Raw genomic sequence first — 24,167 nt, 5'->3', positions numbered from 1 at the left:
GCGACCCAAGCGGGCTCTACCTCGATAGGGAACACCAGAGCTGAGACTACAACTCCCGGCGTGCACGGCGGCCAAAGCTGTCTCTACACGACCCCCCCCCCCCCCCCCGGCAACACTGTCTCCTCCATTTCGCTCCTTATAACCGGGACGCCGTCCCCGGAACGCGTAGTGGTGACCGGAGAGAGAGAGACTCTAGGCCGGTCCGGCGGCCGAGGCACGAAGGGCCGTGCAGGGCATGCCCTCACCACCCCGGGGAGGGCGGCTGGCTCGGGCGCGGCGGCGGAACCTGCCGCGTCGCCGTCCCGGTTTCCGGGGGGCTCCGATGGCGGCCGGACGCGGTGGCGCGGCCGTTTGATTCTCCGGTGGCGGCAACCGAGGGAGGGACGCGATGGCGCTGTCGGGGCTCGTCCGGAAACTCGGTAACGGCCGGGGCTGGTCCTCGCCCGGGGTCGCTCGCGGGTCCCGGGTTCCGCCCCCCCACCCTCCACCCCGGACGCCCGGCCTGTGCGCGCGCCCCGCGGTCCCCAGGGCGAGCCGTCGGGGCGTTCGGCGTGCGCGACGCGCGCGGGGCTTCCCCGAGCTTCAGGTGGCTGAGATCGGAGGACCGCGGTTCCAAGTTACCCCGAAAGGTTACCGGGGGGGGGGGGGGGGTGCGCCGCGGCTCAAGTGGGCGGAGCGCTGCTGTCCTGGAACCCAAACAAAGCTCCGCGCCCGAGGGCCCGGGGGGTCCGGGGGGCCCGGGGGGTGCCCGATGGGGGCCCGAGTGGACGCCCCAGCGCCGACCCCCGGCGCGCGCCTCTCCCCCACAGGTCACCCGCTGGCGGAGATCCGGGAGCGCGCGCTCCGCAGCGTCCTCTGCAAGCTGGAGCACGGGCTCACCTGCCCCGCCGACCTGGTCCAGGAAAGGCTGCTCTTCCTCCACCTGCTCGAGTGGTTCAACTTCCCCGCCGTCCCCCTGGGGGAAGAGGTCCTCCGCCTGCTGAGCGCACTGGTTAAGGTGAGGTCGCTTCCGAACGCCCAAGAGGGCCCGCCGTCCACCGGTCGGGCCATCAACCTGAAAGGCAAAGCGACCGGGGTTTGAAAGAATCGTGCAAACCATGGGTACTGCATTTGAACTCATCCGGCTCTATAGCTGTATATCAATGCATATGTATATCTACCTACCTATCTAATCTGTCTACCCACCTATGTATGTCTATCGCTATCTGTGTGGCTATATGTATCTGTCTGTCTATCTGCATATCTTTGTATGTATGTATCTACCTACCTGTGTATCTATGTATGTGTCTGTGTATTTATGTATCTATCTGCGTATGTATCTTTATCCATCTATCTATATCTATCTGTGTATCTATGTATCTACCTATCTTATCTATCTATCTATGTATCTACCTATCTCTATATCCATCCATCTATCTATCTATCTATCTCTCTATCTATCTATCTATCTATCTATCTATCTATCTATCTATCTATCTATCTATCTATCTATCTATCTATCTATGTATCTACCTATCTTATCTATCTTATCTATCTAACTAACTAACTTCATTCCTTTTCTCCTGGTATTGACTCTCACGTTCTCTACCATGTTCAGAAGTACAACAGAACTGAGTCTTTGGTAAGGGCTGATTTCTGCAATCATCTTTGGAAGTTAATATTCGTCATTCCGGTTTTCCTGGCTTTCCGATATTTGCATGCTAAAATTTAAATATCTATAAAATAGACACATTCAAAGGTAGTGTTACAGTCTACGTTTAATAGTCTGTGTGCCAAGTTGCTTTCCATAACTTTTTTTTTAGATTTGTGCTTCTATGCCTACCTGGTGTACTTCAGGGTCTACTGTCAACAATTAAGTTGTTATACACTTAGGGGCATCCAGAGGATAATAAGTGAATGTCTGAAGAAGAGTATCCTATTTCATAAATATAAAAGTAAAATTTGATAGTGTACATTTCTTTAGTCTTTAACTAGTTGGCTGTAAGCATTATCAAAATTAGTTATGTATTTCTCCATAAATTTATCTGCTCATTCTACTCATACTTACCTACTTCTTAATGAAATCTGTTTAGGACACAGCAGTGGAAGATTTTTCTAATAACCCCATCTAACATACCCGGAGTGATTTTATTTTTTGATTGCTGTGAAGTTTAGAGGTTTTGCTTATTCTCAAGACGGCTCTCTCTTGAAAGGGACCATCAATCCAGAGGGAGGACAAGGAACGTAAATGGGTTGATGAATAGGATCCAGCTCCATCATCTATATGTACGAAAATGTCCTAATGAAACCCATTATGTAATTTACACTACTTAAAAAAGAGAAAATGACTATCATCTTATTTCAGTATCCCTCAGCAGTCCAGTACTTGACTGAACTTGGTGCAGTGGAGTTTTTATCCAAGCTTCGTCCTAACGTGGAACCAAATCTGCAGGCAGAAATTGATGGCATCCTGGATGGGCTTTTTCTTCTCCCTTCAGAAGTTCCTGTGCTGTGCGGTGCCTCTTATGAAATCAACTATGATGGTAACTCTTTGGAATCAGCTTAATGGATTCTGTTAAAATACAAACATACTGAATTGTAATACTGAATTTTAAGGAAAAGAACATTAGTTTAGAAAAAAGAACATTAGTTTAAAAAATATCACCTCTCCAAACTTATTTTTCTAGTGTTAATTTACATCTTTGATTGCTATCCCCCTGTCTTTTTGATCAGGCCAAAAAGATACCAGTCATTTTGTTTTTCCTAGTCTAATTGACAGAGTTGTTTTTTTTTTGTTCAAGGCTGGTGCTCTAGGATTTGAACCACACCTTTACTAACAGATTATTTCTTGAACAATGTCATCACAGTTTTGCTAAGCATTAACCATTAGGTATCAGCCATTGTTTCTGGTGCTTTATTTTTGGACCTTGATCTCCATATTGAGGTGTAAAGCATAGGTGTCCACACTCATGATTTTGTTATGTAAACCAATGAAAATTACACAATGCAGTGTTGTAGGCAATAATCCAAAATGTTAGCTATATTTGTTAAGGCCAAAATTAAGTAGATTTAATTTCCTGTTCTGTTACTTGTGGGACCTTGACTCCTGTGTTTGTTTCTGTTTTCCTACCTGAAAATTAGAATTGTTGTGAAGAATAGGTCCTAACATACATTAAGCACAAGGTTAGCTACTGTTTGTATTCTTTGGTATTTAATCTTAGTGCACTTAATGCCCACGAAAGGCATTTGGATTGTTTCGAAGGTAAGATGTTTTGTGATTTATATGAGTAAAAGTATTTGAACAGTTTTTGATTGCTTAATTTGTTGGGCCACTTATTTCTGTAGATCACTGCAGCCCTGGTCCTGTGTCAGCTATTGATGCTGTTGCCGTTGATTGAATTTTACTGTGATTTAAACAAGGCCTCTTAATGACTTAGAAAACAGTGCTGTCTCTGTCTCTCTCTGTCTCTGTCCCTCTTGGTTTTTGTTTCAAAGTAACATCTTAACTCTGTAGCCCCAGCTCTCCTTAAATCTTTCTGTTTCTAACTTCCAAATCCTGGGTTATAGGTGTGTGGCACCACACCTGATTTATAAAGTAGGAACCTAAGTTTTTTGTTTTTGTTTTTGTTTTTGTTTATAAATCTAATATCTTGCAAATGAAATTAGAGGAATGGTCTAGGGCTAATTTTAGCTCGCTATTAATAGTAGGATTACTGACATGAAAACTTGCAAACAAAATTTTAGCTTTTTCTTCATTTTTATTGCAGCTGATAGGCTCTCCTATGTGATAGGCAATTTTGAAGGTGTTGAGAGCTAATGATTAAGGTTTCTTTTTTGCAGGGGGCGGGATCGTGCCGGGGTTCCAGCCTAGGGCAGCAGAATGCTGGGCAAACTTTGTAGCACTGAGGTCCCCCTAGTTCAACATCACCTCAGCTTTGTTTTTGATAAGGACATTAATCAAAACTGAAATTATTAAGAGCTACAAAATTACAGTAGAAGAAGGGAGAGAGAGGGAGACTTAAACATAGGTATCTTGTCTTTAAGTACTTTGTAGCAGATTTCTTAGATACACTGTGGACATTCATTCCAACAAATAATTGTATTTTTAATAGACAGTCTGGTAAAAAAAAAAACTGGACTTTTTTTTTAAGTTTTAGAAGTGGTTAAAATGTTTAAGAGGAAACATTCCTATTTAAAAAGACTCATTTTCAGTTTTACCAAGTGAATTCACTTAGTCACAAATGCAAATGCATAGAAGGCTGTTTTTCTTTCTTTTTTTTCCCCTCAGAATTGCCCCAGCAACCTGAGATCTTAATGGGAGGATATTTTCCCCAAGACAAAAGTAGCTGCCAGCAGATGGACGGGCCTCCGCAGCTGTCTGTGGGTGTGTATGCGTAGAGCTGTAAGCCCCGCCCACCAGGTAGATGAGAAATCCCTCTAAACCCAGGGCCCATGGCTCAGGCTTGTAATCCTAGCTACTCAGGAGGTGAGATCTGAGGATCACAGTTCAAAGCCAGCCCAGGCAGGAAAGTCTGTGACACTCTCATCTCCAATAAATCACTCAGAAAAAGCCAGAAGTGGCACTGTGGCTCAAGTCATAGATGAGCACAGGCCTTGAGCATAGCCCTGAGGTCAAGCCCCAGGACTGGCCAAAAGAAAAAAAAAAAAAAGAAGAAAGAAATCTGTGTGTGTTCTTCGTCACTGCTATAAGGATGGAAGATGGTGAAATCACACTGTTTTAGCACCAAACCAAATGTTTCAATTGCTTGAATGTTAGTTTAGGATATAGAACCTAACTGGCAAAATTTTACATTATGCTGGCTGCATGTGCAGGTGAGAGTATTAGCTTCACTAGCGTTTAGTGTCAATTGAGCACCAATTATTGTCACACAGATGTGTTGGGCATCATTTCAGCTCACTAAATGGTACAGTTTATCTCATGACTCCACCAGACACTGAATATCAGGTTAGCTTCATTTTTGCAAACATCCACTGGCTTAAATATTAAGACAGTTCTGATTTAGAGCCCTCTCTGGAATCTCATCTTCAGATCTTTGGGTATGTTTGTTTCTACTGGCCCACCACTGAGGTTGGGATTGTTACATTCCCAGTTTACTGAAGAGCACCCAAAGCCGGAGATGTAGCCAGCACTCACTGTCCTTACTAAACCTTTTGTTCTTGTGTGGTTGCGATGAAAAGGATGTGTCCAACAGAATGTCTGATGTTAGGGATTCAAGTAAGCTCAGTTTAGAAATCCTCTATTATTAGCAAGCCTTCATGGAAGTTTGCAAGCTAAATGATAATAAAGAAAGAATAGAAAGCTTTGACAGTGTTAAAATATTTTACCTTTTTTTTCTGGAAATGTTTTGGACTTCATTTTGTTATCTGTACTTAACAATTGATGTTCATTTCAAACCATTTGAGAGATGTAATAATTACTGCACTTTTGAAGAGCTGGTTTTATGCAAATGCTACTTTTCATTACTGTGACCTTAATTTATACAAGATTATATTTAAAAATTTTGAACGAGGATAGTTTGAAACTGGGTAAAATTTCACATTTCTTTTATTGTTGAGCATTGACACTTTGTTTCCAACCTTCTGGTCTTCAGATTTTGTAGAGGCTTAAACATTCAACACCAGGTAGGATATTTGTACATAACTAGATATAGTACAGAATTATGTTTATATCACTTTAAATTTCTGCAAGGCCAGGTTTTCTTCAAATACCAGTTCCTTTTTGTTAGATTTTAACCTAGATCCTGTGGTTAGCCTCAGAGTAAAATAGAAAGTTTAGCTGAAACTTCAGATGTTATTCAGTATTAGTATTTTATGTTTTTTTGTTCAATATTTGTGTTTAATGCTGTTCTTCTAGTCTTTATTTTAATAAGTTCCATTAAGTCCCAGAAAGAGAAGTTTGTTATTTGCAGCTCACCTGGAATATTTTGATTGCTAGAACATGCAACCTTTATTTTGAGACTTCTAAAGAAAGTGACACCTCACTTGTAATATTGCAGTTTCCTTCTTTGACACTTTCCCTTTTGCTGTTAGCAGTAAATCAGAGTGTGAAGTGTTTGAAGTTTTCTACGTTTCCTTGGCTGCCCCTGACCACCACTGACAGACACGTCCTCTCCTCCAATGAAAGGTACAGTGTCTCATGTACTTTCAGGATGTTGGGGTGTTTATGGTCATTAAGTCTGGGCAGAACTACTATGTATTTTCATCTGGAAAAGATGCCAGTGGTGGGAAAAGAATTGATGGCTTTATATAAATGCTTCTTAGTGTTTCAGAAAAGCATGAGAGAAAACACATAGTGGTTTTAAGTCAAGCAGCAGCACATCTGGGTTCTTTCTTGTGACTTGAACCCATGATATAACCCTTCATGATATATAGTACCTCTCTCTCTCTCTTTCTCACTCACTCTCTCTCTCTGAATGAATATAATCGGTTCTAGGCTCTTGGTGGAATTAGGAGGAAAAATGTAACTTTTTCAAACTTAATATTACATAACATTATTCCTCTTTTAATATGTAAGATTATACAGTCTGGCCTGGTGCCGGTGGCTCACATCTGTAATCCAGCTACTCAGGAGGCTGAGTTCTGAGGATCGTGGCTCGAAGCCAGCCCAGTCAGGATACACATTACCTGGACCATCCTGCTGGACCATTCCTAGTGGCCCCCATTAAGAAAGACTGGAAGAATGAAACATAAGTACATCTTTCTTGGTAGACTAATTTTCGAAATATGGGCTCCATTAGGAGAAGAATTTACCACGTGGAGAAGGTTGGGTCCAAGTGCCCAAATCTTACATAGTGGATGGATATTCACTTGTTGTTACTTTACAAAGTAGGCATCTGATTATTTAGAAGTTTGGAGTCGTTTTGAACGTCCAGATTCACTTGGTGCAGTGCGTGCATGTCTGTCTCTTTCAGATGGGGATTCTGAAATGAAAGACAAACTCGCTCCACATAGGGCCAGTGTGGGTGGAGGTTAGGCGCCTGAGCACTGTCCCTGGCCTCTTCTTGCTCAAGGCTAGCCTTCTACCACCTGAGCCACAGCGCCCCCTCTGGCCGTTTTCCACATATGTGGTGCTGAGAGCTTTATGTGTTGGAGGCAAGCACTCTTGTCACTAGGCCATACTTCCAGCCCGGCAGTGGTCCTCTGGATGGGCTTCTACTACATCAATTTCTTTGGAAAGTGTGTTCAATAAGTCGAGTGCAGCTGGGAAAGGGTGATGGTTTCTGGTGGGCAGACTCAAAATGAGCAGCGGGCTTGGCTTCTTGAGGTGGGAAGTGAGCAAAGGCTATCTCCTGATGTGGGCAGAAGTTGAGGAGTGTCCTGTTCGGATTCATCTCCTATGGGGAAGGCCATTAATCCACCTAACTAGCCCAGAAATTGACCTCTATACTTACTCCTATTTTTCCTGTGTTTTTTAAAAAAATATTTTTAGCAAATTTTATTGAATTCTGTGACATAGGACCTCTATGATTTTGTAGACTTATAGTACCTCTGGGTACACAGTGGTCGACAGTTCCTGCTCCTGAGGATAGTCTGTTGGAGGATTCAGAGTTACTGAATGATTTCATATTGCCAATGTAGGCATTCATAGGATGCTCCTCCTGGCAGTTGTTTGTTGACCAGAGACAGGATCTGGGACCGCTTCCCAGTGAGCCTGCTGCTTCACTGGAGACCCCAGGGCTGGCAACAGTGCCATTAGACCACATAGATGTGTGTATGTGAGTATTTTATGTAAATGCTGTATTTTGCAGCTCTTTGAGAAGTAGTAATCACACTTTGATCTGGAATACCTGTGAACTTTTGAAGGACGTTATCATGCAAGATTTTCCTGCTGAGATTTTTCTTCAGAGACCCAAAATTGTTCAGGTTAGTACCTTGGATAATTGTCTTAGGTTTTGAAATAGAGAACATGTTGCAATAGAAGAGACTTTGCAGACTAGAAGTGCTTGGAAATAAAATTTGTATTACTATTAAAAAAAGAAAAGGAGGCTGGGGATATAGCCTAGTGGCAAGAGTGCCTGCCTCGGATACTCGAGGCCCTAGGTTCGATTCCCCAGCACCACATATACAGAAAACGGCCAGAAGCGGCGCTGTGGCTCAAGTGGCAGAGTGCTAGCCTTGAGCGGGAAGAAGCCAGGGACAGTGCTCAGGCCCTGAGTCCAAGGCCCAGGACTGGCCAAAAAAAAAAAAAAGAAAAGGAAACATTTAGGTTTTTTTTTTTAAATTTAATTTTATTGTCAATGTGATGTACAGAGGGTTTACAGTTACATACATAAGGTGTTGAGTACATTTCTTGTCAGACTTGTTACCCCCTCCTTCATTGTTAAGCTGTTTATTTTCTGACCTACCTGGGTAGTGACAATTTTTCCATCATGTATTCTCTCTTGTTTTTTTTTTTTTTTTTTTTGCCAGTCTTGGGCCTTGGACTCAGAGCCTGAGCACTGTCCCTGGCTTGCTCAAGGCTACCACTCTGCCACTTGAGCTACAGCGCCAATTCTGGCCTTTTCTATATATGTGGTGCTGGGGAATCGAACCCAGGGCGTCGTGTATAGGAGGCAAGCACTCTTGCCACTAGGCTATGTTCCCAGCCCCCCAGAATGTACTGTCTTATGGGACCTGTTGTAAAGCTTGGCTACCTTGAGCTGCTGTTGTGGATCCTTAGAAGGACTGGGTAGAAAGTTGTGTAAATAATGCTTATCAGCAGTAAGAATGGCATTAGTATTTGTATCTTATGTATTTACTGCAGCCTAATTGTGAAGCTGGGGAATATACATCATTGGTGATTGCTTCCCTGATAGAGTGAGAGCCGGGTGGGGAAATAATAGCAGAAAAGGGCTATTAGTTACCAAAACATGATTTAAGGGTGTGAGGTGAGAGGACTTGTTACAGTGCTTTTTGTGAGGTTCTGTGTAATACAATATCCTGAATGGGAGTAATTCCTCTCTTCCCCCAGAATGGGTGCTTACCTAACAGAGTTTAGAAATGTGAAATACTGAGTATTCTAGCTAACCTTTGCGTTTTATTTATTAATTTATTTAATCTGAGGCTCTTGCTACATTAACCCGCTGGGCTCAGATTTGTGGGCTCCAGCGGTCCAGTGATCTTCCCGCTTCAGCCTCCCGTGGGACAGGGATTGTGGACATAGTCTACCACCCAGCTTACTTAAACTTCATTACCATATGCTGACCTCTGCTTTGCAGTCTTCTGAGTTGTTTTAGCTCATACCTTTAGCGCATACCTTCTTTTCTCGTATCTTGTCAATATTTTACAACTTGTCTTATTAGTTGCGCTCACTAAGTTTGGTGTGCCCTGGAACTGAGCACTTCGTTCTTAACGTCTTTCCCTCCTCTCTTCCCAGAGCCTGTTGTCCCTGTTGAAGCTGGCCTTCGGGGGAGACGGGAAGCACCGCCTGGCACTGCAGGCCGTGTCCTGCCTGCAGCAGCTGTGCGTGTGTTTGAGAAACAGACTGAACTTTCACCGAGACCCACATTTTTTCTGTAATAAACAAGGTACCAGTCTCCATTTGTTCCTCTGAGAACTGCCCGTCGTGCTTTGGGATTCTCCGTTTATACAACATAAACTCCCACTCCTAAATGTAATTCTCAAATAGAAAGTGGATGAATGACAGAACCACCATGAGGCCCAGGCTTGTTTTTGTTTGTTTGTTTTTAATCCTGGGGCGTTTTTAATCCTGGGGCTTGAACTCAGCCTGGGTTCTGCCCTGAATTTCTTTGTTCAAAATCAGCACTCTACCACTTTAGCCACAGCTCCATTCCTAAGACTTCATAGTTTTGAAGTATTGTAAGAAGCTCTTTGATTAATTTTTTTTTATATTTAATTTATTTATTAATTGAACACAAATTTTTTGGACAGGGTGTTGTGCAAAATACAGTTACATAGTAGGGAAGTGTGTACATTTCTTGTGATATCTTACGCCCTGTTTTTCTTTCCCTTCTCTAGGTCAGGTAGACATATATACAATATACAATGTATCAAGAACATATACAGTAGCCACGTGGCCAGGCCCAAGAAAATTCACCTAGGGCTTTAAATGTAATGTCGATATTAGACAATATGTCGACAGTAGTCTTATATGAACGTACATACATAGCTTTTGAGCTATTGTATTCCACTGAGAGGTCAATTTTTGACCTTTATATGTTGAGTAGTTGTTTGGTTTTAGTTACATACTGTTGGGTCGCTCCCCCAATCCTGTGGGAAATACCATTTGACAAGCAGTTTTTGGTTTTACAGACCCGGTCTCTACTGTCTCTCCATCTCCCTTTTTTAATAGTCATATATCAGGGAGATCATGCCCCTTTGTTTTTTGTGTTCTAGTCTTGTCTCGCTCAACATTATTTGTTCAAGTTCTGACCATTTCCCTGCGAATAACAATATTTCACCATTCCTAATCGCTATGTAGTATTCCATTGTGTATAGGTACCATATTTTTTGGATCCATTCATCGGTGGAGGGGCATCTGGGTTGTTTCCATATTTTGGCTATTGTGAATTGTGCCACGATAAACATGGAAGTACAAATGTCTTTTTGATATCTTGGGACTTGCTGTTTAGGATAGATGCCTAGGAGTGGTATGGCTGGGTCATAGGGTAGGTCTATATTGAGCTTTTTGAGAAACCTCCATACTGTTCTCCAAAGTGGTTGTACTAATTTGCACTCCCACCAACAATGGAGAAGGGTTCCTCTTTCCCCGTGATTAATTTTTGCATGTATTTTGGGGTAGGGGGTTGTCAAGAGTTTAAAGTGGAAGATTGCACAATAGTGTTGTTCTGCTTAGTAATGTCAAATAATGCAATAAATACCATTGACCAGAGAATTCCATAAAATCAGATCGGTTACCTGAGAGTCTGAATGTGCTCTGTACATGCTTGCTGAACATTTTGATCTTTACTGTTGTTTCTACCATTGCAGAAGTATTTCTGCTACTTAATTTTGTTTATTTTTTTATTTTTGAAGAATGATGCATACCTACTATATAATCTGAAGTCCGTTTGCACTTAGGGATAATTCTGTGTATCTCTTTCCTCAGATACCGTTTCCCAGAATTCGTCATTGTCTTACTGTCCTGAAGCACGAGGTCCACGCCAGTCCCAGAACCTGTCCCCTGGGAGCAGCAGCCCCCGGCCTTCGGTGGTTGGGCGCACGGGCCAGCGGCCCCGGGGAGACGGCCAGGATTGGGATGCAGAGTCCTCCAGGTGACTGGCGTCCAGGTCTGCCAGAGGGGACATACACGCTTGTTTTCATTTCAGAAGGAGAGGATCCCTCTCTATTCTTTCTCAGAACATTATCCAGTGTATGAGCCTGTATTAAACCACTGGCGCTCCTACTTTTTGACCATCTTCCAGTATGAAAGTGACTAAATACCGGGGCTCGGAATATGGCCTAGTGGCAAGAGTGCTTGCCTCTCATACATGAAGCCCTGGGTTCGATTCCTCAGCACCACATATATAGAAAACAGCCAGAAATGGCACTGTGGCTCAAGTGGCAGAGTGCTAGCCTTGAGCACAAAGAAGCCAGGGACAGTGCTCAGGCCCTGAGACCAAGGCCCAGGACTGGCAGAAAAAAAAAAGTGACTAAATACCACATGGAAGTCAGTACTCACACATCCTCTGTGTAGCCACCATTCCCACTCTGTTCACACCATACACACCAAACTATATCTTTTCTTGTTTCCTTAAAAAAAATGATTCCGATTACCTAAATGTTTCCTTATCAGCCATAAATAGAATACAATCTAATCTATAAGAAAGCATTGCTTTGAATGATAGATACATTTTAATAGTATTTTAAAACACATTTTTGTAAACCTAATCATAATTTAAGGGTGTATATGTTTAATAAAGAAATGACTAGAAGACTTTTTAAACAAGGACTCTTTCAAGAGGCACAGTGTCCAGTGTTTATGTATAATTACACTTTTTTTTAATGTGTCAAATGTTGGCATGGCATTTCTATATATTACCTGTCCTTGGCTACAAACATCTTAAAAATGTTATTAGTCTTTTTAGTGTTGTTCTGAAAAATGACATATAGGATAAGCATGTCTTTAGAGTTGATTATTGCCTTGTGACACTGCTACTAGCTAACATGGGTTCCTTAGAGAAGTTAATACTGTTCTAGTTGCTAAGGATCAGAGCTCGAACCGCATGGTAGGGCAGGAGAGTCTGTGTCCTTAGTTCTTATATTATAATTGATGGGTCCTGATTTCTCTCTCCATTCTTTTCTCTCTCTCTGTGTGTGTGTGTGTGTGTGTGTGTGTGTGTGTGAATGCGTGTTTGTGTGTGTCTATGTGGGTATGTGTGTATGTTCCCGTACTGGAGATTGAACTCAGGGCTGTCCCTGAGCTTTTTCACTCGAGGTTGGCACTCTTCCACTTGAGCCACAACTCTACTCCCATCTTGTTTTTTTTTTTGTTTTTTGTTTTGTTGATGATTAATTGAAGGCAAGAGTCTCACAGACTTTCCTGCCTGGGCAGGCTTCGAACTTTAGTTCTTCAGATCCTAGCCTCCTGACTGTCTAGGATTACAGGCCTGAGCCACTGCTCCCTGCTTCTCTTTGCTCTAAGAATGCCTTTCTACTTTAATCTCTAGTGTGATCTGGGCTTGGGAATTTTCACTTCTGAGTAACTTCCTCGTGGACCTTGAGAGATTTCCTGGGTCACACTGACTGTTTTGGGAGGCTTGGGATCTTGAAACTGAAGAAATTACAAACTAGGTGTAAACGGTGAGGGAGTTGTAAATGCTCAATAGCATTAGATTATCTATGCGATCTGGGCTTCAATTGTGGAGTACATCAAAAGTCCAAGTTTTTAGGATGCAAGCTAAGAGGGCTTTTTTGTTTTTGTTTTTTTTGATGAAGAAAGTCAAGGAAAAGAAGTTGCTTTTTTGTTGATGCATTTTCAAAATCACATGATGTTGAATGTACTAATGCAATTTATATTTTTCTGCGGACATTTTCTAGTTGCTACCATTGGCTTACTTAGAACAACACTTTTGGTGAATATTAGGAAATCTAGTGAACTACCTGAATTATTTTTTGTCTTTTACAAGTTGGTCACAGAAGAGCTTTGCCATAAGTCTATGTGCTTGCTTTTAGAAGTGAGTGATTTATTAATGCTAGTGTTGATTGCTACTATAGGAGCGTTGACATGTTTCAAGATAGATTGGCAAGTTGGATAGCAAGAATTAAATTCATTTTTTTTTTACTTCATATACAATTTATCTTTATTTATTTATTTTTGGTTATGCTGGGGAACAAATCCAGAGCCCCACATCTACTAGGCAACTGTAGTACCCTTGAGCTACACCCCTGGACCTTTCTGTCAAGTCCTCTCTATGGAATACAGTCTGCGGAGTGTGTCACAGTTGCATTGGCGTTGCCTCCTCCGAGGCTTCTGATAGGCCGGGTGGCAGAGCTAGCAGATACGTTGGGGGATTGGGCCTGTACTCACCGCTGGCCGTTCTCTCTCTAGCGGAAGCAGTAGTCACGCTCCTGTGAACTCCGGGATATCCGCCCCCTCCCCTCTGGATCTGGGGCCCGTGGACCCGCCAGAGCTGGACCTGGAAGACACCCTGGAGCTGCAGTTTCAGCAGCTCAGCCTCCCTCAGTTCTGCGTGGCGGTGCTGGAGTCCGCAGCTCCCCTCCTAAGGACAGGTTCGCTGCTCTTGGAAAGCCCCCTTCTCCTTACAGAACTTTGGTTTTATATTCTTTATAGGGCTTTTTTTTTTTTTCCTCTCATATGAGGGCTTTTAGAATCTTTACTTACCTGATTTTACTATCACTTACTGTTCACCTCTCTTTGAACTTGCCTGATTCAATTCCTGAAAATTTAGATTCCTAAGAATTTAATCAGGTAAATTTAACACGACAAATTTAAGAATTTCAGGTGTTAGTTTTTAAATTCAACTGGATGGCCTGGGTGTCTTCAGACAGCGTATCCCCTTCCATTTATGGTATATACTGGCACAGGCCTCTCGTCTGTGCATTGATTTTAAATGTAAGCCCTGACCATAAAATGTGACTGTCACAGCTCACCTCAGGTGTAGTGAATGACTAGATCAGAATTTACAATCTTTAGCTTTTGTGCTTCGGAACTGAGTTATTCTTAGTTCCTCCTACCTCTCATTCATTCCTTATAATCGGTGGACTTTCAACAAAAACCCAAAGTGCGTTCTTACCTTTGTACTACTTCGTCTGTCTCAAAACCTCTACACATATTTTGGGATTACACTTTTGCCTAAAGATGACGGGAATTGTTTTACAAAAGAGCGACAGCAACAACACTTTGGCTTGAGTCTTGTGATAGAGTGCAGGTACTGCGTCCTGGGTTGTCGTCGGTCAGCGGGCTTTGCTTTCTGTGTGTCGTTTCTTGTCCTCTGTGAGGATCCATTCAGTGCCTCCAGCAGTGGTGGGAGCTCATCCCGCGAGTACAGAGGAGGAGGAGACTGGGCACAAATGATGTGCAAACTCCCCTAAAGTCACATAGCTGAAAAAGACAGGGACTGCACCAAAGCCCCTGCTCCTCAGCAAGTAAGATGACCAAGGTAAGGAAAGCTTTGGAAACAGGAATGATTTTTATTCTCCAGATCTCTGTTTCAGCAGTTGATAAACTCATCAGCGTATTAATAGCAGTGTAAAATGAGTTTTGTCCTTTTTAGTTTGTACTGTTAAAGTATAAAAAGAGCTCGGCATTAGTGGCTCAGTCCTGTAATCCCACTTACTCAGAAGGCTGAGATGTGAGGATCATAGTTCAAAGCCAGCCTAGGTAGGAAAGTCTGTGAGACTGTTATCTGCAAATCAACCAACAAAATATATCACTCAAGTGGTAGAGTACCACCCTTGAGCAAAAAAGCTGAGACAGCACCCAGGCCTTGAGTTCAAGCCTCAGTGCTGATACACACACAGACACACACACACACACAGACACACACGAAAACAAAAAGAAACTAAAGTACAAAAAAAAATCCCATATCAATAGCTCTTTACAGTTATTTTTGCCTACAGTGATGGGGAGGAAGGCAGGACAAAGTATCTTATTTATGGAGCATTGAACGTTTTTGTTTAAACCAAAGAAAATTAGATTTCCTTTACACTGAGTGAATACCTGCTTCCAAGAATTAGGATTGCATATTAATTCAAATCCTAAGACTCAAAGCAAAGCTGAACTTCACTATCATAAAGTATTTTGTTTACTTGCCTGGCATATTGGGAAGCGCAGTTTTAGGCTTAATGATTTTACATTTAACCTTTCTTTAATTTGCTGTAAAAAGTCAGGTTGATAATTATAAAGCCATATCTTGGTACATAAAAATTTTTAACTGTTCTCTTGCCCTTTTGTGGTAAATGATTGCGTAATTTGTAATTGTTCAATACTGTAAGAGAAATCAAGAGAACTTGGCTCCAGCTGTTCTAATGAAAAAATTAATCTAGGTCTTTATGACGCAATAGTTTGTTTTACTTTTGTTTATTAAAAAACCATTGGGATGTGGGATAGGAAAGTCTTATTACACATTTTATCTCACACAGAATTCTGACAAGTGATACTCTTTTTTTGTCTCTGCAGAAGAGAGATTACACAATTTTCTCTTTTTTTCCCTCCCTTCCTCTTCTCTTCCCTCCACTCCTCTCCCCTCCTCCTGTTCTTTGTCAGTTTTTTGAGACAGAGTCTTTCTGTCTTCAAAAGAACTATGGAGTTCATGCTGGCCTTGGCCTTGAACTCTCAATCCTGCTTGGTTCCTCCCCCTCCCCCCCCACCCCGACGAAGTACTGAGATTGTAAACATGCCTTAGCATACTGGGCCAGTAGAATTTCTTTTGGAATATTCTGGGAGGTTAGAAGAATATACATAGAATGTATCGAAGCTTCTTCAGTAAATGGCAGTGTGGACATTTATTAAGCTAGTTGCTCCATTTATAAGCTTAACTTCCCAGGCAACTCCTGTGTAGGAAAATACTAATCTACAAAAAAAGTTTAAGCCTTCCAGTAGTAAATAGAAATTACTGAAATGCATTTTCCAATATACGTGCTTGTTGGCTTTGTCACATGTCAGTACCAGAGACGGATCTCTGAATTTGAAATTTTATTTTAATCTATTTTTCAGTAGTTTTAGTTAGAGGATTGCTACTCTCTACCTGAGTTTTTTTCTCATTGATGAGCATGTCTAATATTGTAGTCAGGACTTCCTTATTCATCTGTCAACTTTTTTTTTTTTTTTTTTTGATACTGGGGATGGAACCCAGGATGTAGGACGTTGCACTTGCTAGGCAAGCACTTTGCCACAGAGCTGCATCCCAGAGCCCCTCTGTCAACATTTTAAAAGCATCTTTAAAGTGTAAAATAGGAATCTGGGAGCATGACTACTCATCCTAACTGCACCTATGACTCAGTTACCTTTCCTCTCACCTTCCCCTTGTTTGCATTCTAGGTAGTAGACAGATGATCATAAGAGTTCTGGAGTTGCTCGCAGAGGATATAACCCTGATTGGTGAAGCAATTTCAGCTGATATCTGGGATGACAATAGCCTTTTTGCCATAGATATGGTAAGAACCTGTTTGCTTGGGGGGTATGGGTAATAATATTTAATTTTGGTTTGCTTTAGCTGCTTTCATTAAGTTATTTATCTTTGCCTCTTCTTTCTGCTGTAGTCTGTCCAGGCTTATTTTGTGCACATTCTCTCACAGGTCATTTCCCCAGAGTGCTGGGTTCTTTGATGGAGGAGGGTCTGTCAGGACCAGTAACAGGGCCACAGGGGAGTTTATACCTACTGTGATATCATTGTCCTCATCCTAACAGAGCTAGAAAATGCAGCATTAAAAAAAAACCAAAACATAAGTTCTTATCACTATTTTTCTGATTTTAAATTTGTATTTCTTGTAGAAAGTCTTAGTTCCTAGCATTATCAAAATACTTGCTTATTTTAACCTTTAGCATACATAAAATAACTTCAGTCTAGCAATCTCAATTTCACTATGGACAGCTCTAATAAAAGTTCAGGCTTTTCTAGCAGTTCTTATTGACTTCTATTAAATCAAAATCTGCGCAGCTGGAAGAATCCTTTTCTTTTTTTTATATCTAATGTCAGCATATAATTATGTTTGTTTCAGTTGTTTTTTACTTTTGGGAATTGTTTTTGTCTTTAAAAATGTAGCTCAGAGATATTTACCTGTAGTCTTCTTTCCTTTAAGATACATTCCCTGTTGTCATTTTAATTTTATTTCTGGTTTTTCTTTCCTAGTTTACCGTTTTATATTTTTGCAAGTGTAAACAAAGAAACTTAAACATATATATGTATATATGACATCTCTATGTGTGTACATATTTATTTAACCTATCTGCTTATATCTCTTGTAAAAGTTAGAATATTATGTATATTCTTCTCTACTTTGTTTCTGTGTATTAAAAATACATGGAGTAGACAGGCAACAGAAGTTTACACTTTTCTAGGAATAAAGAGCACTTTTATATTATTTTAAGGGTCATTTACATTTGTTTTCTTATAAACTCACCAGTCTTATACATTTTTCTCTTGGTTCATTAGGCCTTTCAAAAATTCTTTCCTATTCTTTTTTGAGATGAAGTTTGCTAACTATCATAGGCTAGCATTAAACTCAAGGTCTTCCTGCTTGTATTTCCCAACTGCTGGGATTACAGCTGTGCATTTCTATGCCTGCCTCTTTTACTCTACAAGGTGTTTTACATATAAAGGACATCAGCATCATATTTGGGAGGTGGTTTTGATTTATTTTTTACTATACTGTTATAGTGCTTCTGCAGTCTAAATGATAGACCCATTGACACTGTACTCTTTTAAGATTAAAAGGGACAAGGTTGTTTAAAGAGGAAATGAGATAGGGTAGATAGATGATACAGGAAAATTATGTTATTTTTAGTTAATATCAAAAGGGCTAGACTTGGAAATTGGAAACTAAGAAGTAAACTGAAAAACTGACCTCTCACTTTACCTTTTTAATATTAAGTTACAAAATTAGGAAATGTAGGAAATAGATGAACATCTGCCATTTCCTTTGGGATGGTAAAAGTCTGGGAACTGTTCACAAATGGGTAAAAATAAAATGCATATCTGTTGAAAGGAAGTCTTAAATGTTTTCTGGGTTTTATCCTCACCCATCTTAACCACCCAGTGTTTATGTCTAAGGATTAGGAGTGGCTAGACTGACGTGACCACAAAGCTCAGAATGTATAAAAGCTACAATAAGAACTGCATTTGGGGGCTGGGAATATGGCTTAGTGGTGGAGTGCTTGCCTTGCGTGCATGAAGCCGTGGGTTTGATTCCTTAGCACCGCATAAACAGAAAAGGCCAGAAGTGGCTCAAGTGGTAAAGTGTTAGCCTTGAGCAAAAAGAAGCCAGGGACAGTGTTCAGGCCCTGAGTTCAAGCCCAAGGAAGAATTATGAGTCTCATCAGTAAATTGAAACAACAAAAACCCCCCCTGCATTTTGAGTTTTAACTCCCCTTTTCTATGTGGGGAGCTGGAAATACTTCTCCTTTTTTTTTCTCTCTCTCTCCCTCCTGCTGTACTAAAATAAGTCCTTGCAAAAACCTTAAAATGATGCTTGTGGTCCTGTAAGATCTTTATTCATTTATTCCCTTAGTTGTGATTTCAGTCCCTTTTTTTTTTTAAAAAAAAAGTGGTTCTGGGAGTTGAGTCTATGACTCAGAACTGAAAAGAGATGACATGTTCTTAATGTCTGCATTTTTATATTTCAGAAATATTTTCCTCATATAGCTTTTGCACATTTCTTGTTCCTTACTCATAAATGTGTGAATATGTGTTTGAGAGCTTTTGGTAATAAAATAGCTATACGTGTTCCACATTTTTGAGAGATTTTTGGCATAGGTAAAAACCTATTATACTGTGTATGTTATATGGTGAAGATCCTTTTGCATTTGCTAGACTTGTTTATGGGTGACCTTCACTTTATATGTTTTTGGGAGTCCTTAGGTTTGACTTGGGTACATAATTGGGTTGTTGGGCATATCAGCAGCTCATCTTACTTCTGAGTAGTGTTGCATTAGAGTACTACCGCACTGGCCTGCTGAGAAGCAGGGGCTTTGGTGCAGAAGACCATGAAGTCCCTGTCTTTTTCAGCTGACTTTAGGTGCATTTGCACATCATTTATGCCCAGTCTCCTCATCTGTAATCATGGGCTCTCTTGTCAGCTTGCAGTATAACCATTACACAGACCTGTTAAAATGTCAAAACAAAAAAAGAAAATAAAGCTTTATATACTAAATGTTATTGAAGATGTGGAACAACGGTGAGCCAGACCCAAAGACACATAGGCCGCACGGTTTCCTTCATTGTGGTAACTAGGATGTGCTTATAAATGTACAGGTAAACACACTAGATGGTAAAAGATAAAAAATACACGGGGACGTGATAAATTATACGGTTTGTCGACATTCACACAGAGGAACCAAAGGAGGGTATTCTCAGGAGAGGATCACAAGGACTCTGTAGTTATGATCATACAGTGGATGTGATCATACAAAATATTTATTGGAATGAACTCCAAGGTAGTTGGGAATATGGCCTAGTGGTAGAGTGCTCGCCTCATATACATGAAGCCCTGGGTTCGATTCCTCAGCACCACATATATAGAAAAAGCCGGAAGTGGCGCTATGGCTCAAGTGGTAGAGTGCTAGCCTTGAGCAAAAAGAAGTCAAGGACAGTGCTCAGGCCCAAGTCCCAAGACTAGCAAAAAAAAAAAAAGAATAAAGTGAAATGAACTCTCAAGAAATGGAAACAAGTTTTTTTTTCTTTGTTACTGTTTGTGTTTACCTTTTGTCTGTCAAGTTTATCTTGGTGGGTGATTTTTTTTTCTTAAGTAATTTTTGGTATGTTATCAGGCATTTTGAATCATATTACCTTGATTTTTTTAGGATAATGTCTCCATGTATCCCAATCTGTCTTTGAACTCACAGTCCTGCCTCAGCCTCCTGAGTGCCTGGATTCACAGAAGTGCACTCATGTACCTCGTTGAATAATACTTTGTTTTCCGTCTTGATTTATAAATGTTGCCCTTTTGGAATAAGGTCTTATTCTGGCAGAGCAGTTCCATTTCTTTGGTGCCTATTTCAAGTTTGCTAGGGAGGACCTGGAATGGGAATTTTGAGGTGGGTGCAGGGTTGCTCCTCTGGGGACATCTGGCAATGTCTGGAGACATTGTTGGTTGTCATACCTGGAGTGATACGTCTGAGAAATAGAAGTTAGGACAACTCTGTACATGAAATAATTTTCAGCTTAAGTTATTAATACTAATTGAGATTGAGGAAAGCCTAATCTAGAGTAACCTTTCCTGAAGGTTCAATTCTGTTCTTGAGATAGGAAATCCCCAGGATCTCTCCTGAATGTCTGAAGTTATTACGGGTGGCTGTTTTCTCTGACGGCTTCAGGCTTGAATCTTTTGTTGTCTTCTGTGAGCTCTGAGACGTCTACAGATTAAATCTCAGTGGTTATTTTTGGCCTGTGTTTATGCAGTTTCTAGCTGTTACAAAAGCCAGCTAAACTCAGCAGGACTGACTGAATGGAACCATTTAAGTTTTCTGGAGCTCCTTCTTTGAATCACTCGTGCCGGGGCCTCCTAACAGTTTCCAACCTTCATTTGGACCTTTGGACTTCTCAGGGTTCTCTTGTCTGCTTGCAGTATAATCTGTTCCCTGTGGGAGCAGGGCTCTTATTTTTTACATTCTATTTTCTTGCATTGCTGACTGTCTGATGTCTAGTACTTTTTTGTTTGTTTGTTTTCATTATGTTGTGCAATGTACTAGTTGATTTCCTAGGACTATAGGATCATTCTTACCCCATGGCCAGAATTGAAAGTTTTATGTAAAGTTTTTAATTATGTCACTTATGTAAAAGCTTACCCTGAAGGTATCATGGACTTAGTGTACAGTATAAATTATGAACTAGCTTTAGAATAATCATTCAAGGTGTAGACAGAAGCCTCTTGGCTATTTGTGTTTCAGTTAGGATGGATAATTTTGCATATTTTGTAGGCAATATTTTGCATAATAATCAACACCATAAATGTCATATAAGAACATAACATTTAGTATATCTGTACCCTGTCAGAGTATGTCTTCACCGACTTTTGACATTACATTGTAAATCCTTTCTCATTTTGTACCTTTTATTTTGAAATTATCTGATATTCTCACCTTCATTAAGGAATTGATCATCTGTCCTTTCTGTGTAAATTGGTCATGTCTGTTTTCCCTCCCTCCCTCCTTTACATTTTAATCTTGTCAAGAAAGTAAAATAAAATCGATAGTGTAAGGTCTATCCCCAAGAGGGCTCCATGCAGATGCCCACCACCTGTTTAAGTCTGTGCCCAGTACTTGAGTTACCCAGGTAACTGGCACACCTGGCACTCCTCCTTCTCTGAGGTCACATCCAATCCACCTGGCCATACCTCCCACCTTTTCCTATATAATCCGGCTCAACACAGTCCTCGCTCTCTGTCTTCTCTCTTACTCTCTCTCGCTCTTTTCTCTCTTTTTCCCTTCTCCCTACCCCTCTGTCTCCCCATGCCTCCATCTTGTGTGGGCTGGCAGTTTGCTTTCCCCTCAATAAACTCCTTTCTGCCTGAACCATGTGGCAGTTTCCTTTCTGGCAAACCTTACAGATAGTACAGATGTTTATTTGATACAAATACCCATATGCATATGGCAGCGTTCCATCACTATAATGAAATACTTGAGAGAATTAACTTACCAAAAGGCAAGAGTTATTTTGTCTCATTCTTTTGGGTCATCCAGTCTAGGAGTGGGCAGAGCCATTGCTTTGGGCCTCTGATGGGTATGACAATGGCAGAGTACGTGAAGGAGCAAAGGACCTACTTCATGGACAGGAAGTGAGCAAATAGGGAGAAAGAAGGCTCTGTTCCCACAATGTCCTTCAGGGAACCATTCCCAGTGATGTAGACTGCCCACCAGTACCTCCCTGTAGTGCTCACCTGCGAGGCCTTTAACACGTAGACCTTTGAGGAAATAACGTCCCACCTACCTTTGTACCAGGTGTCAACAAACACAATTTTTTTGATGACCCTATCCCTTGAAAAGAAAACCAAAGCACAGATTTCACAATGGGTACAATATATTTTCAGGCTTCTCAGTTTCTGCTGATAGTTCTTAATCTTGGGTTATCTTTGGTCTTAACCAAAGGTTATACCATACTACTTACTTTGTAGTATTTTGAGATTTTTCACATATTGAAGCTTTTCCCCAACTGAATTTTTGCTTAGAAGTGTGAGGAATGCTTTATGAGTTGCTTCTTAAATTAAAAATTTCTTGGCCAGAATATTGATTTGTAAAAGTTACTCATTCCCTTCTTACTTTTGGCTGCTGATCTTTTATGATTAAGTGGATTACTTTTACTTTAAAGGTTAAATTTGTTGTACAGATGCCAGTTGGTATGTTCAGAATGCTTGAAGTTACATTTGATTTACTTGTTTGAAAAGAATGTATGCCTTTTATTTGGCTGTATATTAAAAGAAAAAAGTAAAATTTCCTAATGTATCTACTAACATGATATAGAAACAGTGTTTTTGGTGAATCACTAAAGGAATAATATAGCATGATATCTGTAAGTTTAGGATTTATATATTTTTGAGGCTAATCAAATTTCTAGCTGTCTCCAAATAGTTCAGTTTGGTTTAGCATCATAGTAACCTAAAAAGAATTCCAAAAATTAAATGATTTTATGTCACTTGAAGTAAGCATTTTTCACAAAATCATGACATCTCTTTAGAATATGTACTGATAAGCACTTGGTGAAAATCAGATCGGTCTAGGTAGAGCACAGCATCCCTACTCCTCACCCGAAATCACCTCTACAGTAAGGCAGTTTCGAGTCAAAGAGTCAGGAGCTTTACCTCACCTGCGGTAGCCACAGGCTCCTGGGGTTGTCTTTGTTCGTTCCTTGCCTCCCATTTCTCCGCTGCATTCCTCCTGTTCCCCGGGAGCGCCATTGGCAGGCAGTCTCTTCTCCAGTTTCTGAACTCTGCCGGCCTGCGTGCTGTACGCTGGTTTTCTTCTAAATCGACAGGTCATCCTGATGTACTGTTCTCAGTAGAAAATTAAGAGCAGGACTTCCCCACTCCTTTTTCTTGTTCTGCTATTCCGTCTTACTGAGGCCATCTGACCTTTTACTAGCTAGTCTGTGGGAACATGTCAACATAGTGGGATCATATTTTGGTTAATGTTATCATGACTTAATATGCTTTACTGTTAAGTAAGTCCACTTACGCTTTACCTTTTTCTTTATATTTTCTGTCTGCCTTTCAACTTAAAAGATGTAATGTCTTAAGTGGTAAGTTGTATAGAAATTTATGATGTTAAAACATTCACCACTTGAAAGAACTTCCTTACCCAAAGAGACCTTATATAAGTGGCTATTTAATTGTGGCTAATTCTTTGGCTTTGCTATTCACTTATTTACTTTGTGATCCGTTTGAGAACAGAGATCAAGGTTTTTGTGCTAATGTGTCTTCCCCATCTACTTGCCAGTGTATTAGGCACCAAGTTAGCGTAAGAAGCACTTGAGGAGAATGTTCCGTGCATCGGTTCCAGGCTGGAGTGATTAAACATTAGAACTTGGGAGGAATTTATAGCCTGCTAATAAGTTTTTTATTCTGCTTGTTCCTTATTAGTTCAAGTATCACATACTGAATACTTTAAATCTGGGAGCTTTTTAAACAATATGATTACATTTATCTACATTTCTCACCTTTTTGTCCTTCCTCCCTCCCTTCCTTCCTTCCTCCTTTCCTTCCTTCCTTCCTTTCTTCCTTCCTTCCTTCCTTCCTTCCTTCCTTCCTTCCTTCCTTCCTTCCTTCCTTCCTTCCTTCCTGTACTGGGGCTTACACTCAGGGCTTGGATGTTGTCCCTTAGCTTTTTTGCTCAAGATTGGCACTCTCCCATTTGAGCTTTTTGGTGGTTGATTAGAGATAAGAGTCTCATGGGCTGTGCTGCTTGATTTGTCTTTTGTACCATGATCCTCAACTATCAGCCTCCTGAGTAGCTAGGATTACAGACGTGAGTAACCAGTGCCCTGCTCTTTTGTATATTTTATTTTCTCAGCTAATACTTGTGATTCTGATTGAGAATAATTTTTTTTTACTATTTT

General features: G+C 40.8%; 1 protein-coding gene across 2 annotated transcripts in view; it reads left to right on the top strand.

Moving 5' to 3' along the window:
• The first annotated feature begins 318 nt into the window (after nt 1–318).
• Nucleotides 319–24,167, top strand: part of Rttn (rotatin) — a 120,964-nt gene continuing 97,115 nt past the window's right edge. The window contains exons 1-10 of one of the 2 annotated variants that reach the window (XM_048363150.1): nt 319–419; nt 810–997; nt 2,345–2,522; nt 4,268–4,363; nt 6,034–6,124; nt 7,749–7,863; nt 9,356–9,506; nt 11,048–11,213; nt 13,490–13,671; nt 16,442–16,557. In XM_048363150.1, coding sequence (XP_048219107.1) covers nt 389–419; nt 810–997; nt 2,345–2,522; nt 4,268–4,363; nt 6,034–6,124; nt 7,749–7,863; nt 9,356–9,506; nt 11,048–11,213; nt 13,490–13,671; nt 16,442–16,557 — 1,314 coding nt within the window. In that variant the 5' untranslated portion in view covers nt 319–388. Of the gene's footprint in view, nt 420–809; nt 998–2,344; nt 2,523–4,267; nt 4,364–6,030; nt 6,125–7,748; nt 7,864–9,355; nt 9,507–11,047; nt 11,214–13,489; nt 13,672–16,441; nt 16,558–24,167 lie in introns of both variants that reach the window. The other variant, XM_048363151.1, reaches the window with a different exon arrangement.

The sequence above is a fragment of the Perognathus longimembris genome, chromosome 15, assembly GCF_023159225.1.
Source record: "Perognathus longimembris pacificus isolate PPM17 chromosome 15, ASM2315922v1, whole genome shotgun sequence".
Lineage (NCBI taxonomy): Eukaryota > Metazoa > Chordata > Mammalia > Rodentia > Heteromyidae > Perognathus > Perognathus longimembris.
This window is presented reverse-complemented; position numbering and strand designations above follow the sequence as displayed.